Here is a 15,132-nt window from a genome sequence, read left to right on the forward strand (position 1 = left end):
ACTTCTTAAAAATTTTAATAATTTTCTAGAAATTTAAGGTTTTAGCGGCCCAGAATTGGTTTTTTTTCTTTTTTAAAAAAAATCATTGAAATAGCCTTGGGTCTTTAAGTAAAGACGTAATGATTGAGGAGCGTTTACTTTTCTTCCTTAGCTAGCTTAAAATGGGGTTTTCATTTTAGAGGGGCCTCAGGAAAACGGGAAAAGTAAGGAAAAAGGTACGGATGGCCCCATATATTTTTTGGGTTATTTTCAAGGCTTTACGTGTTAATGGAAATATGGAAAAAGGTTTTTAGCAGTTGGGGCATAATTTTCAGGGAAATTTTTTGCAAACGATTTAAAAAAATTTGGGAAAATTTATTTTTTTTGTCATCAGTTTTTCCCCGACCCGGGGGAGCACAAAATTCCCGGGCTTGTAAACAGAAAAATAGATATTAGAGATGTTTGTTTAAAGGTTTGTAAAAGGGTAACATACCCGTGATGTTTTAAAGTTTTCCCAAAAATCTTTAAATTTTAGGTGTGTGGTTAAAACTTTTTTGGGGAGGTTTTTAAAGTTAGGTAGGCGAACCCTAGGGGAGGAGCTCAGAAAAAAAGTTTACTTTCCTCCTAAAACAAAAAAAACAAGCCAAATTTAAATCATATGAAAAATAAATTGTAATAAAATTTTAAATAATGAGGTACAATTTTTAAAATATTACATAAGAAAAAAATAAATAAATAAAAAAAATAAATAAATAAATAAAAAAAATGAAAAAAATGAATGAAGGGAAGAATAAAGAACCCAAAAAATAAAGTCAAATGTTTAAAGCAGAGTTTCAGTTTAAGTAAAATTTAAATAAAAATGGGAGTAATGATTTTCCAATATTCTTTAAATGTAAAAATTATAAATTTTTTTTTTCAACAAAGACTTAGACTACCGTTATTTATTACATATGGCTCATTTGTTTCCATCGCAACCGTATTTTATCATAGCAACAAAATAAAACGACGTGCATATTCATATATGTTATCTATTTATGTATTAAGTTTAGCGAAAATGTTCTTGTCGTAGGATCCTACTTTGTGTAACGGACGGACTGGCGGACGAACACACCGGCAGGTGAATTATAAATTTGATCGTAAAGAAAATAAACGTCTGGGCTATTCCGACTAGGCACCAAACATGTTTATGAATAAAAAAAAAAACCTTGACACTTAGAAAAAAATATCAGTATAGGGATAGTTCTTGCAAAAAAAAATGGAATCCGAGTGGTCTTGGTTTATAAATTATGTAGTTTAGGTTTTATTTCAGGCATGGGTGGACACGTGTGTAGAACCATTTACCTTCACATGAATAACTGTACTCCCTAGATGAGGTTTCGAACCCGCAGGGATGCATGATCAGCGACCGTAACCACTCGGTCATGGAGCTACATTGTCAAAAAAAGAAGAGAAAAAGCTCATATGCAGAGACTGTATTTATGAAAAATGCGTCAGTTAAAAAGCTAACTGTATTTTCAGCTTTATGATAACATTGGGTACGACTTGACGTCAGAACCTAGAATAGTAATGCGTTTTGTTTGTCTAGTAATGAACCGGTTGGTTGATCAACCGAGGAGGCCGTGGGTCCGGCACACACTGACGACCTCTTCATAAAACAACAGTACTGTACTAGAAGGTAATTACAATAAGGGTCAATCTTTCCTCACAATCTAGCTAACTAGTACAATTCAAATATTCATAAATTGTTCAAGATGGACCACTTTCATCGCCTTACACATAACATAGCGATGTTTTACCGCTTTTGAATTAAATAAAACAACGATATACAGAAAATATGTTTTAATTTCATATGTCATGTCACTATGAAAATACTGATGGTAAAATGTACAGAACTATCCCCAATTACCCACGAAAAGTTCATGCAAATAATGCGCACATCACGAAAATGGCATTATTCGTCAGATATCTAGATTATAAAATTTTATCGCATTTTCTCGGAATATTTTTCTCTGGTGCGCTTCTTCTAACTTCGACAGTAAACTTCCGTATCAAAGAGAGATTTTCTGTGTACGTTGCATCTGCCATCTCGAAAACTGGCCAGTCGGAACCAAAAATACACCTGTCCGGTCCAAATATCGTCAAAACGTGCTGCAATTAATAAATCTTCACACATTATAATGAACAGTAAATTATATGTTACCTAAACAAAATATACGGAAGCTCCGAGGTGACAAGTGTGCGATATTTTTTATCTCGTGGCCACCATGCAGAGAACTCCCACTCATTTCCATCGCACAAGATAAGTATCTCGTGGCCAAGAAGTGCTGAAAGGCCAACCAGCGATGTCACACAGCAGGTACCAACAAAGTGCTGTTAATGAATTCAATATGCTCTTAAAGTTGACAGTTTCTCTGGAAACTACATATTATTTCTACACATTGGCGGTCATCTTGGAAGTCATATTGGAAAACTTGATATGATTCAAAAGTGCTTGTAACACTTTTCATAATAAATATACATAAGCTTATTTGATAAAAAAAAAAAAGAATCTGAATAAACGGTGTGCAAGTTCTTTGCTCTTTTTCATTGATGCATTGTGGCACCTTAAAACCGTAAAAATGTTAAAGATCATTATATCGAACAAAACTTTCTATATGTACATAATATGATAAATATACATACGTCTATGAACGGCTGAAAGTCAATTTGTTTCCATGTTTCTGGCTGTTGTTCTGAAATCAATCCAGATCTGTGAAAATAAAAACATTCACATGTATTTTGTTTGGTAAAATGAAATATAGTTAAAAAGAAAGATGTGAAACCAATGATTGCTGTAGGATAGCTGTAGGATTGTCCATTATTTAAGTAAATTGACCTTTCATTATACTACGATACTAAGACACCCTACCTTTGTTTTTACTTAGGGGGCGTCCGGGTAAATTCGGACGATTTTTAACAGTTCGAGTTTGACAGGTTGCTGTGTAGGTAATTTTGATTCGCTGCTTAACAAACCCAAGCAGTAAGGAGAAAGAATATCTACAGATGCGATATCCAATCATATTTAGCTTTGTAATCTGAAAATATTGTCAAACAATCGATTTCATTGGCCCTGCCCTCAGTCGGCATAACTCGGACGAGGTAGGAAAATTCGGACACATTGTAGGAATAATTCGGACACTAAAATTGTTTTTAAAAAGTAAAATTCAAACATCTGAAAAATATAGATATTCATTATTATTGATATGCAGTCAAACCTGTCTATAAAGACCACCCTCGGGAGAATCTTTATTAGGAGGTGGCCTATATTCACAGGTTAAAATACTCTGTTAATGTTAAAAATGGGAAACAAAGTATGCAGTCTTTAGAGCCAGGTGGTCTCTGTTCAGAGGTGGTTTTTAACACAGGTTTGACTGTAACTGTTTTGGTCAAAAGTCGAAAACAACGTAGTACAGGGAGTCTGCACTGTCCCTTAAAATTGCATGTTCGAATTTTTCCTACTACAAGAAAACTAGTGTTTTAACTCGGACACTTGAACTTTTGCCTTATTTTAGACAATCCTTGATTTTTGGGGAAGCAACAGATATCATTGAGTTTTTAACATATTTATCTTCCATTCTGAATACATATTTAAAAGCAATAGTATGATATCATGCCTGATACATGAATTGAATCCTCTTCGAAAACTTCCGCCTTCAAAGATATCTTTTGTTGTTCGCAGAAAGTATGAGTACTACGTCATTACTTCAGTTGTTACTTTCTATCCGATATTAAAACGTTTTGTGACTTGATTGTATTTTAACAGAGACATATCAATTTCACAAAAGAGACATAAATTAGCCTTATCGGATGTGAGAACATATAATTATAGATTTGACTTCAAAACTGTACGAATTTTGCCGATGTCCGAATTTACCCGGACACCCCCTAGATATTACTTGAACATGTCCCTAATATTGGACACGAACGCGTACTAGAAGTACGCAGCCAAGAATCATAAAAGCAGACTCGTTTGTTGCGTCTGTTTTGTGAGGTACACTCCTCACACTCCCCAGCACCGACTTAAGCAGAATAATACTACAGTAAAAATGAATGTTCTCCATAAATCACAGTGGTTTAGAAAATACAGTAACACTGGACCCAAGAACGGGAATGGTTCTTTACTCTTAAAGACCGGTCCAGTGATAGTTAACGGAATCTTTGGAAAACTATGTCAAATACAGTACAACCGTGAAGTCAAATAAAATTCAAAGGAAGTGATCAGCAATAATACTAATGATACTTACTAGGGCACCATATAGACATAAATAACATTAATAAACGGCATTTTATAGACAATGATAGGTCTATCTGTTTTAAAGTTTTTAACTTTATGATAATCTTCTAGAGGCATGCACGTTCAGACCAAGCCCTTCATTGTTAAGCATACTGACTTTAAAACTATTGCCTCCTCCTCCCTCCTCTGCTGGTTCAAAAACTAGCAAAACAAGTTAGTGTCAAAATACTTTAGTGACAGCACAATTGCACCCGCCCGTACTTGAAGTAATTCAAGCCCAGAAGTTTTCCCTTAACAACATAGCAGAAGCCGTAAAATTTTGAATTTGAGTTCAGTGCAAGAAGTACCATCTGAATATAACAGAAAAAAAAGTCAAATAATGCACAACTTTGTACGAAACTAAAGCCGACTTCGTTTGCTCAAATTCAGATTATTTGAACACCACCCTTCGCTCGAACACATCATCTGGTCCCAGTAGAATGCCTGTATATTATATACTGTTCAATGACTCGAGCTGTAGATACCTCGATCAAATGTCAACAGTCCCGTTGAATTCGAGCGACTGAAGTTTGCATAGGAAACTAACATACATGCTCTCTTCTGCTATTATCGTAGACGCTTACATTTTACAAGAAACGTTTGGAGACTTTGCTATTTCCGCCATATCCTCTTTCCAGCCGTCCAGTTTCCCTGTCATGACTGGTGGTTTTGCTATATGGTTGATGATGAACTTCGTACTGAAAAGTTTTGCTTAAAAAATTATCAACTTCTTTCTTGCATTAAGTCAAACAAAAATGAACCTAACAATTACAAATACACAAACATCGAGTAATGCATTTTTAATTATGAAATCCAATTTCAATATGACCAGCAACGAAAAAACTACAAGGATTTAAGCAATATATACTGAAATAAAAAAATATTTAATTTCTTACTTTTGGTGCTTGGAGACAACGTCCGGAATATATTTCAAATGGTGAGGTCTGAAAAGAAAAAAAAAACAGTGATTTAATTTTGCTCAAATCAGTTACCGGGTAACTTCAAACAGATTTAAATTTCGGTCAACATTATACAATTATCGAATGGCTTCCCGATCAATAGTCAATGCTAATACCCGAGATCCGAACGAACAAGGGGCAAAAGTTTTCACTATTGACCGGCAAGCAACCCAGAAAGTGTTTTATTGTAAGACAACACAAAATAATTTTCACAATTTTATTTTTTAGATTTTCGCCTCGTTAGTCCAGTAAACATTGATTGACTATAGACCGGCCATACAGCACAAACTATGAACCGCTGTTTAATATATTTAGGAGTCTTGTAATAATTAGTTTTTGTAATGAAGGTCAACATAAGTATATATTGACTTAAACGTGACTGTTTATTGTATAGTATAATGCATATTCAGTCAAAGGCCTTCTATGACAAGTTTAACTATTTCAAAAAGTCAGTCAAAGGCCTTCTATGACAAGTTTAACTATTTCAAAAAGTCAGTCAAAGGCCATATATGACAAGTTTAACCTTTTGAAAAAAAAGTCCGTTTATTACTGTTAAACAAACAGAATGGTCATTACATGTTGTCCTTTTGTTTTGTTTGTAATCAAAAAGAAAATATGTTTCAATTTGAAAATATTTTCGAGACTTCCGTTTTTGCTTATTCTCTAAGAGGCAAATCAAGCGCGCTATTTTTTTCCACCATCCTAAATTAATGCCGGCGATTAGCTGCTTCCTAACTTTCTACAGGTTTCCAAGCTTGCCATTGGCGTCTCCGCACCATTTGAAAACTGCAGTCCTTTTCGTTTTAAAACACAATTTCTATTGTTATACCGAACACTCGTGCAGAGGCCGGGAAATGTAACCATGTATACACCATATAACATGCAGTGTCGTAGCTATGCCATCTCGGCGATGTTTATAAGGAAGCAAGATATTATTTTTGAAAGAGACATACCACGGACACCCGAATTTCTGCCTTGATGTCTTTCAGCTATTTACTATATCCCTAGGAAATGAAAGAAAACACACTTATGTTACCTGACAAGTACATCATATGATATGTCATGTTTGCCGAGGATATCTAGCCCCTGACTGACGTCATCGCGTGCTATCCAATCATCTTTTTCCATATCCAGAATATGTCTGACTCCTTTCAACAGTCCCTTAGGCTTCAATGTCTGTATCACCTCCTCTAACTGCCAATTTTTAAAATGAATGAAGATTAGATTTAAACAAAGTAAGCGTTACCTACTGCATCCTACATCTGTTTTATAAGTATATTTTATTACATGACTACCTGAGCCGTGTCATGGGAAAACCAACATAGTGGGTATGCGACCAGCAAGGATCCATGCTGTTCGCTAATAGTTTCTCCAATTCCAATAGGCTTTAAAAGCGAACAGCATGGATCCTGACCAGACTGCGCGGATGCGCAGGCTGGTCTGGATCCATGCTGGTCGCATACCCACTATGTTGGTTTTCCCATGGCGCGGCTCACCTATAAATACTAATAATTCTATGCTGTTATCGTATTGCTTTATGCATTATCACATTATCATAACGGGCCCCAAGCGCCATCATCGACAATGCTCCTAGCATTAGTGCGAGATTTACTTCCGTTGAAAGAAATGACGTCATGACGTTTCACAGAGGCAAAAACAGATAATAGTTCAGTTTAAGCTCGAAGCGTAACGTATATTCAAATGTACTAGCTAAAGAAGGTTGAAAGTATTGCCCGTAGATGTTAGTTACTGTAACCCATAAAAATGTTAATATAATATATTATAACAAAAAAAAAGCATTTTCTCCTCTGTGGCCGATAATACCTTCAGTAAGTCAAACGACTCGGTTTAGCAAAACACAGCTTGACCAAATTCACTTTTAGTTTTATTCCACTTAAGTTCATTATGGTTATCTAACTCTAAATGTTGAAGATTTAAAGTTAAAAGGAAAATTTGTTGTACAGTCAGAGGTATATGGATGTAAAGTAGAGGTGAATTCATTGTGATACATAGTTGTCACAAATCTTACTCAGCCAAACTAACAAAAAGTGCATCATTTATGTTATAAAAAAGACTTTATCCTACTGAACAAACTAAAGAATATGCAACAATTCGAAAAGTACAAAAAACCCGAGTTGAAATTATTGTAAAATATACTTATTATCTCCCATGTACGCATGCATGACATTTCCCTCGAACGCGTAACATACTATTTCTCGAAAGCGCAAAATATACCAAAACCTAGACATATGTGCAAGACACACTATTTTGTGTGTAGGCATAGCCATTGGAAATTACTAGTTTAAAGTGACGTCTAAAGAATAAACATTAATTAAGACATATGATGATATATTGTGCAATACATACGGTCACATATAAAATAACATAAACAATTCTATCTGAAATTAACTTTTTTTCTGGAAATGGAAATATTTTTTGTGTGAAAATAAATTTGTTTTATCACGTTACCTTTGGGCTTGTTATGTCGAGACCAGCTACGACACCTTTAATAATGCTGTGACGTGTTGCCATGTCCATAACCCATTCTTTTAAATGATACATAGAATTTACATGTAAACGGAAAGCAGAAGTATGGAACGCCAACACTGTCTTATAATTAATAATAATATAGAGATAAAATAGTGAATATCGATTTTTAGATATTAGTACTTTTTGTGCGGTACTATTTGTTTTATATATTTTCAAATATGGTTTAACATCAAAATAACTGCTAAAATATGTTCTATATCTATATATACATGTGTGCTTTAATTGTTCTGTTATGTGTAAGTATCATAAAACTTAAATACAACCAGACCTACCAGCCTCTTCCACGCTGCCGTTAAGACATTGCACGAAAATTGCGTGTTTTACCGGTGTCCCTTCCACAGCGTTCTCTAGCCCACAAGGATAGTAGTCCTTGTATATCTTCCTATCTGGCGTAGGCCACGGATAGGAAAACTTCTGCAGCGCCCATACATCTGCAAGATGGAAAAGGTTGAAAATAACATTTGAAAAGTACGATATACAGAAAAAAACATGATGAAATCTGAAATTTTTGTTAAAAGTGTATATATATCCAAATTTTCGCGAAAGTTTCCTTTTGCAATTCGTATGTTTGCGTAAAAGATAAGATTAATTTTAGTATAAACAGTATTTATTTCAGTATGGATTTGCAAATGAACAAACACATATAATCATAAATGTATTTCTAAGGATATGAAAACAAGCTTTTACAAGAAAGCTTATATACGTATATTCATCTGCTATGAGTCTTTTTTTCAGGCATGGTGTAAAATTATTCAAGGTATCTTCAAAATCCAGAGAGATGACCGAACGTTCGCAGAATAAAAATACTATCAATTTCTTTTTGTAGTGTACTTCTGTCTGATTAAAGTATGTTTAAATTGAAAAGTATGACTCTTAATTTATAGGTTCCTCCATGCACGGCGACAGATAGACAGAACGGGCTCTCACTGCAAAAGATCATTTATAACATTATGAAAAGAAGGAATCTTGGCAATATCACAAACATATAGCACGCATGCTTTCATTTCCCTGTATTATAGCATACTCAAATAAATCATTTTTAAGAACTTTTACCAATTCTTATCAGAACTCAGCAGGATGTGTTAATCTGTTCGGTCTTTTTTTTCTTTCTATATGTCTCTCTGTCTGTCCGTCTCTCTTTCTCTCAGTCTTTTCTTCTTGGAAGAAAAAAATGGCATCTTTAAGCGGACGCTAATGTATAGGTAGCAGGGTACACTTTCGAATTTTGGCCCCCGTCAATATTTGTTATAAAGAGAACATCGTGATTTTGGATGTCTGTAAATTAAGGTGAGAGATAATGATTATTAATTCTTTAGAAAATTTATACAGCCGATACATGTAAAATTCTGATGTCAGTTGGAAAACTAACTGCTGGTAGCTTTGTATGATCAATGAGACACCATTTCGCGGAAAAATTCAATTCACGGAAGGGTTCTGTGCTTGTTGATTGATACTCAGGAACATTTTCGTTATTTTCCGAAAAAACGAGCTGGATGGGCCCCCATTCCGTTTATGTCCTGACGTTCAGTAAGGACTATTAAATTAAGAAATGCAATAAAATTGGACAGTGTTCTTGCAGCGGGATCATTGTAGACTGTTCAAAAGGTGCAAAATTGATGATTTTGGCACGCTATTTTTCATGGATGATGTAAACCTTTCGCTTTGATAACTTTCTTTATTCTTGTATGAGAATCCCGATCTTGCCATTAATTAAACGCACAAAACATGCACGCAATTTATAAAATAGCCACCCAAATTTTGCTCATAGGGGAAGTGCAATATTGCGACGCGCTACATGTAAGACCGTCCGTGCCCAAAATTTTCGCATCTAAGTGTACCTTGCTACCTTAAGGAAAATCTGCCAAAATTAAATTTTGAAAGAACTCTTAAATTTGTGCGGTTTCAAATAGTTTAGAACCTCTTCTTCGATATTCTAAACTTACTGGGCACTTAAAACGCTACCTGACGGCACAGCAGCTCAAAAATGTTACGGTGAGGACACATAAAAGCATAAAAGTCAATATACACGCATACGATTTTTTTGGATTCTAGCTCCAGTAACAAGGTTCTGGTACAGTAAAAACATCATTTTTATCGTTATTAACCCACACAGCGCATATCTGGCCCACCAGCTATGCAGTTCGTCAATCAGGGGGAAAGTCGGACGGTGGGGACCCCATGAAATAAGAAAATAAGGGGTGGAGACATTTTATTTCGCAAAATGGTGCAGAATTGCCCTTATATCATTCCTAATGACAAAATACGTTAAATCATGTCAGAAAATGGTAAAAACGGATGTATTGTACGTTCTTTGTCTCGTAGCGACGATTTGTAAATTTGGCTAAATTTGTGCATTAGGGTGGGCAAGTTTAGAGTCTCTCATACAGACTTCTTTTCATGCTATTGAAAACATTTTTATTTGGTTGAATTGGCGAAAGACATATAAAAGTTCAGAACAAGTAAAACCCTCTGTTGTTCATTAACTGAAAAATCTTAAGGTAGAAGGGTACACTTTCGAATTTTGGCCCCCGTCAATATTTGTTATAAAGAGAACATCGTGATTTTGGATGTCTGTAAATTAAGGTGAGAGATAATGATTATTAATTCTTTAGAAAATTTATACAGCCGATACATGTAAAATTCTGATGTCAGTTGGAAAACTAACTGCTGGTAGCTTTGTATGATCAATGAGACACCATTTCGCGGAAAAATTCAATTCACGGAAGGGTTCTGTGCTTGTTGATTGATACTCAGGAACATTTTCGTTATTTTCCGAAAAAAACGAGCTGGATGGGCCCCCATTCCGTTTATGTCCTGACGTTCAGTAAGGACTATTAAATTAAGAAATGCAATAAAATTGGACAGTGTTCTTGCAGCGGGATCATTGTAGACTGTTCAAAAGGTGCAAAATTGATGATTTTGGCACGCTATTTTTCATGGATAAGTGTACCTTGCTACCTTAAAACCCTACTATGGCTAATATCTTTACGAATAGCACAGGCAGTTTCTCTCAATAGATACGACGGAATTTTAGTCTATATACATGTACAATTGAACTAAACTTGCAGATATCTAATCAGTTCATTGTATGCTATTGTAATGCATCATGACGCATACTAAATAGTATACGTCCACCATTTATTCATAAACTGTAATTAAAATATGCATTTTTGTTTGTTTCTTATTTCTCTAAAATCCGTTCTCTCATTACACGATGGATGTTTATCGAAAGCAAACTGTCCGCTCTAAATCCCAGCCTTATTTCTAAGACAGTGATTTATTTTACATAAAATTATCTGAAAGAAACTAGATCTAGAACGTGCAATTTTATCGAATGCGTACACATTTATTTATATATATTATTTTCAAATGTGAGTGTATGTCGGCAAAAAAAGATGATATATACACTTGCAAATGATAATATTCAGAGTGCAAATTGTATCAATTTCAAGCGTCTTTGCGATTCACAAGTTAACCTTCTTCATATCATTTTCCTATCTAAAACGAATCTTTTGAAGTAGGCTATATGAAAGGTATGGTGGCTGATTTCTGCCATTTCGCGTTTTCGCCTCGCGACCCCGCCGAGCGAAAACACGAAAATTAAGAAGTTAAAATGGCGGGGGCGCGGGGCGAAAACTCGCTATTTAGCGGGGTCGCGGAGCGAAAACACGATAATTAGCAGGGTTGCCGGACGAGAATTAGTAACTTGTATGTCGGGGACACGTGGCGAAAACACGATAATTAGCGCTGCTTAAACGCCGAGTTTTCGCACCGCGCCCCCGACATTCCAGTTCCTAAATCTCTCCTCTCGACCCCGCTGATTATCGTGTTTTCGCTTCGCGCCCCTGCTATATAGCGAGTTTTCGCCCCGCGACCCCGCCGAGCGAAAACACGAAAATTAAAAAGATAAAATGGCGGGGGCGCCAGGCGAAAACTCGCTATTTAGCGGGGGCGCGAAGCGAAAACACGATAATTAGCGGGGGCGTTTAAGCAGCGCTAATTATCGTGTTTTCGTCTCGCGCCCCCGACATACAAGTTACTAAATCTCGCCCCGCGACCCCGCTAAACAGCGTCTTTTAGCTCCGCACCCCCGCTAAATAGCGAGTTTTCGCCCCGCGCCCCCGCCATTTTAACTTGTTGATTCTCGTGTTTTCGCTCGGCGGGGTCGCGGGGCGAAAACGCGAAATGGCAGAAATCAGCCACCATAGAAAGGAGTATAAACCTTAAACGGCCTTGATGATAAAGAATACAGATGCATTTGAACATTAAATACAAACAAAGTGACGGTATATTTTTTTACTTCTTCTAAACTTATAACAAAACCAGTTGCTTGTTAAGCAGATATTCATCAATCTTGACCAGTGAATGACCTAGATATTACTGTTATAATTACATTAAACTTATCATCTGATGATATCCATTTATAATGCATTACATATATATAGTAAGGATCATTTGTTGAAATTGTTCTAATTGTTCAGTTACTAAGTAATCAAAACTTACTATATTTACTCGGTTGTTGTCAAGGTTTAGAAGTATGTTACGCACTCTGAACAAACATAACTTATAATATATGCAAATTCAACCTGAAATCATTAAATTCGCACTCTTCTGTTTGCTAAATGGATATGAATTTCATCTTAATGCGTGTGTAGTACTTTTATCGGTTACGGTCGTCTCGAAACAGTGCATGTATATTGTTTGTATATTGTGTGCGTGTGTGTATTTTAGCTTACTTATAGTTAACCAGACAATGTTAAATAAATATTGAGATGGACATTCAAAGCCATACATCACAAGTAGGACTGTAAAACTATAAAATAAAGACATACAAATATATAATTATTTAAAGACAATACAAACTGGGAAAACAACATAACAACGCATAAGAAAAAATAAATGTTGATATGGTGAAACACATGCTCAACAACATATAGTGACTATAACCGCAACCCTTAACCCATATATCGCTACCTTAGCGAAAAAACAAACAGAAAAAGTGCATTTTATGTCAATGCAGTTATCCACTTTTGCCCCTAGACGACGGATATAAAAGCATAGCCATAAACGCAAGCAGACACTCCGCTTTCAGAATGTCCACCGTTCTTTCAGATCACCCGTACATTAGATAAATTATATATCGCCTGACTGTTAATAATCAAGTTGGTGGATTTGGGATTCTTGTACTCCACTATATAACCGTGACTGATTGCGTGCAGGGTACCACGTGTAGTCTAGATGAGAGAGGGTGTTCAAACAGTGAAACACTAATCCTGCATTAATGTAACTTAAACATAACGACTTATGGTAGTAACAATCCTGTATCTATAATTAAGCTTCCAGAAAGATGACTTTATTCATTACCAAACTGCAGATGTTTGCCATGACCTTAACAACACAGGCACAAGTAGGCCTATCGTACCTGGGACGAAAAAAAATGACCAGATTGATATAAATCCTGTATTTATCTTAAATGTGTCCAAAAAGAAAAAATACACAGTGAAATATCAGCCCCCTTCAAAAGATACATTTTTGATTGAATATACTGCATTTATTAGGCCTAATATGTTTTGCAGGGGGGCTCATATTTCACTATGTATTTTTCTTTTTGGACACATTTAAGATGAAAACAGGGTTTTATATGAGTCTGGTTATATTTCGTCCCAGATCCGGTACTCGTGCCTGTGCATAACAAGTGACAAATAAAATAAATCAAACTTACGAAAATGTGTGTCGACAAATTCCATATTCGTTTGTTTACCACCGAACCGAATATATCACATGACCATCACGTGACCAAAGCAAGGGAGGCGGCATTGTAGATTAAATACAATATCATAGTGTCTTCGGTTTTATGATTATTAATCTGGCAATTTTGCAAATTAAAGAATATTTGTGTTTTCATACTTATATTATAGTCATTTATTCTAAGTTAATGATTTGTAGTGAGGGACCAGTTCTTATCAATCGGAAATGGAAACAAAATGGCGATCACTTGACAGAAACAACACTGGGTCAGAAACTTAGCCAAAAGAACTCGTAAAGATGAGTTCAGTGGCCCAGATGTTAAGGTATTTCGAACAAGGAAATGTTAAACTTATTCTTTCGATCAGGTTTTTGCTGATAAAATCATTTGATCAAATGTATCGGCATGTTATTTTAAAGCAAACAACAGACATGAAAACTCTATGACAACTCAGAGTAACTAACTGTAATTTCGGGTGAAAAAGTTTTCGGATATTTGTTTTAGTTTCAGTAGAATTTGAAATAATTGAGTGTGTACAATTCATCCTAATCAGGATAGTAGGCCGTGAAATAACATAAAGCATACTTTTTCCAAACCATTGTTTTTGTTTAGAAATTACAAAAGATTTAAGACACACCCTTTGATTGCTGACTCAACAGACAACACATGCGGGTTGAGTCAGTTCAATGAAATTGGTGTGAACTATTAGGCTTCAAATATTTTTTGTTTGAAATTGCCTTAAAATTATATTCCCCTCATATGTCTACTGATAAAATGCAGGTTTTATTGCTGCAGATAGTCCTTGTTTCTGCTGTTACAACTTACATAACTGAAATAGAATGTGTCACTTTATGTACCAGACACTTTATGTACCAGCACTTTATGTACCACTTTGGACACCTTATGTACCACATATATGATATATATTGGATGATCATTTTTGTTTTGATTTGATGAAAATGATATATTTTATGTTACTTGAAATGTTTTTTTTACTAAATTTAAATTTATGTTAATTGTCATAATTAATAAGGTAAAATTATATGCACATAGAAATGTTAACAACATTCTATGGACTTAAGCTAATTAAATCAAAGTTGTTTTCACAGGTAATTATCACATATTGACAGTGCTACACAATGAGAAACAATTACTATATAATATATTGGTGGTACACTAAGTGTCAAAGTGGTACATAAAGTGTCTGGTACATAAAGTGACTGGTACATAAGGTGTCGCACCCACTGAAATACTGTTGTTGTCGTTGTTAATCATCTTTGGTCCTGAAGTTCATTACGATAACTGACTCCAATGAATACGTGTACTGTTGTGCTCAACTCAATACTGTATTCGCTAGATACTTTTACCACACAATGAAGTAGATTGTATTGAAAGTTTAACTAAATAATACACCTCAAGATCACTTTTGATAGGTGAAATATTCAACAAAATGCATCCACAGACGTATGTTTCTGTTGTATGCACAAAAGAAAGGCTATGTGGTCATCAAGATATTGGGGTTTCTGCTTGAAGAGCTGATTTTACAAATATGACTGACATTTTATTAAAAAAACTTTAACTGTAAA

At 35.2% G+C, this 15,132-nt stretch overlaps 2 protein-coding genes across 2 annotated transcripts in view; one reads left to right on the forward strand and one right to left on the reverse strand.

Moving 5' to 3' along the window:
- Positions 1–1,827: 1,827 nt before the first annotated feature.
- On the reverse strand, positions 1,828–13,602 carry LOC128549096 (uncharacterized protein y4mH-like). Its single transcript, XM_053525329.1, has 8 exons — positions 13,523–13,602; positions 8,073–8,231; positions 7,720–7,796; positions 6,287–6,444; positions 5,188–5,235; positions 4,876–4,989; positions 2,662–2,728; positions 1,828–2,127 (listed from the first exon to the last, which is right to left on the reverse strand). The coding sequence occupies exons 1-8, from the start codon at positions 13,545–13,547 to the stop codon at positions 1,951–1,953; spliced, it is 825 nt and encodes a 274-aa protein (XP_053381304.1). The 5' UTR covers positions 13,548–13,602; the 3' UTR covers positions 1,828–1,950.
- A 154-nt stretch (positions 13,603–13,756) lies between these two features.
- LOC128548791 (nonsense-mediated mRNA decay factor SMG7-like) overlaps positions 13,757–15,132 on the forward strand; it is a 63,661-nt gene continuing 62,285 nt past the window's right edge. The window contains exon 1 of the mRNA XM_053524265.1: positions 13,757–13,871. Coding sequence (XP_053380240.1) covers positions 13,846–13,871 — 26 coding nt within the window. The 5' untranslated portion in view covers positions 13,757–13,845. The remainder of the gene's footprint in view (positions 13,872–15,132) is intronic.

Source organism: Mercenaria mercenaria, chromosome 15 (assembly GCF_021730395.1).
Source record: "Mercenaria mercenaria strain notata chromosome 15, MADL_Memer_1, whole genome shotgun sequence".
NCBI classification, from domain to species: Eukaryota; Metazoa; Mollusca; class Bivalvia; order Venerida; family Veneridae; genus Mercenaria; species Mercenaria mercenaria.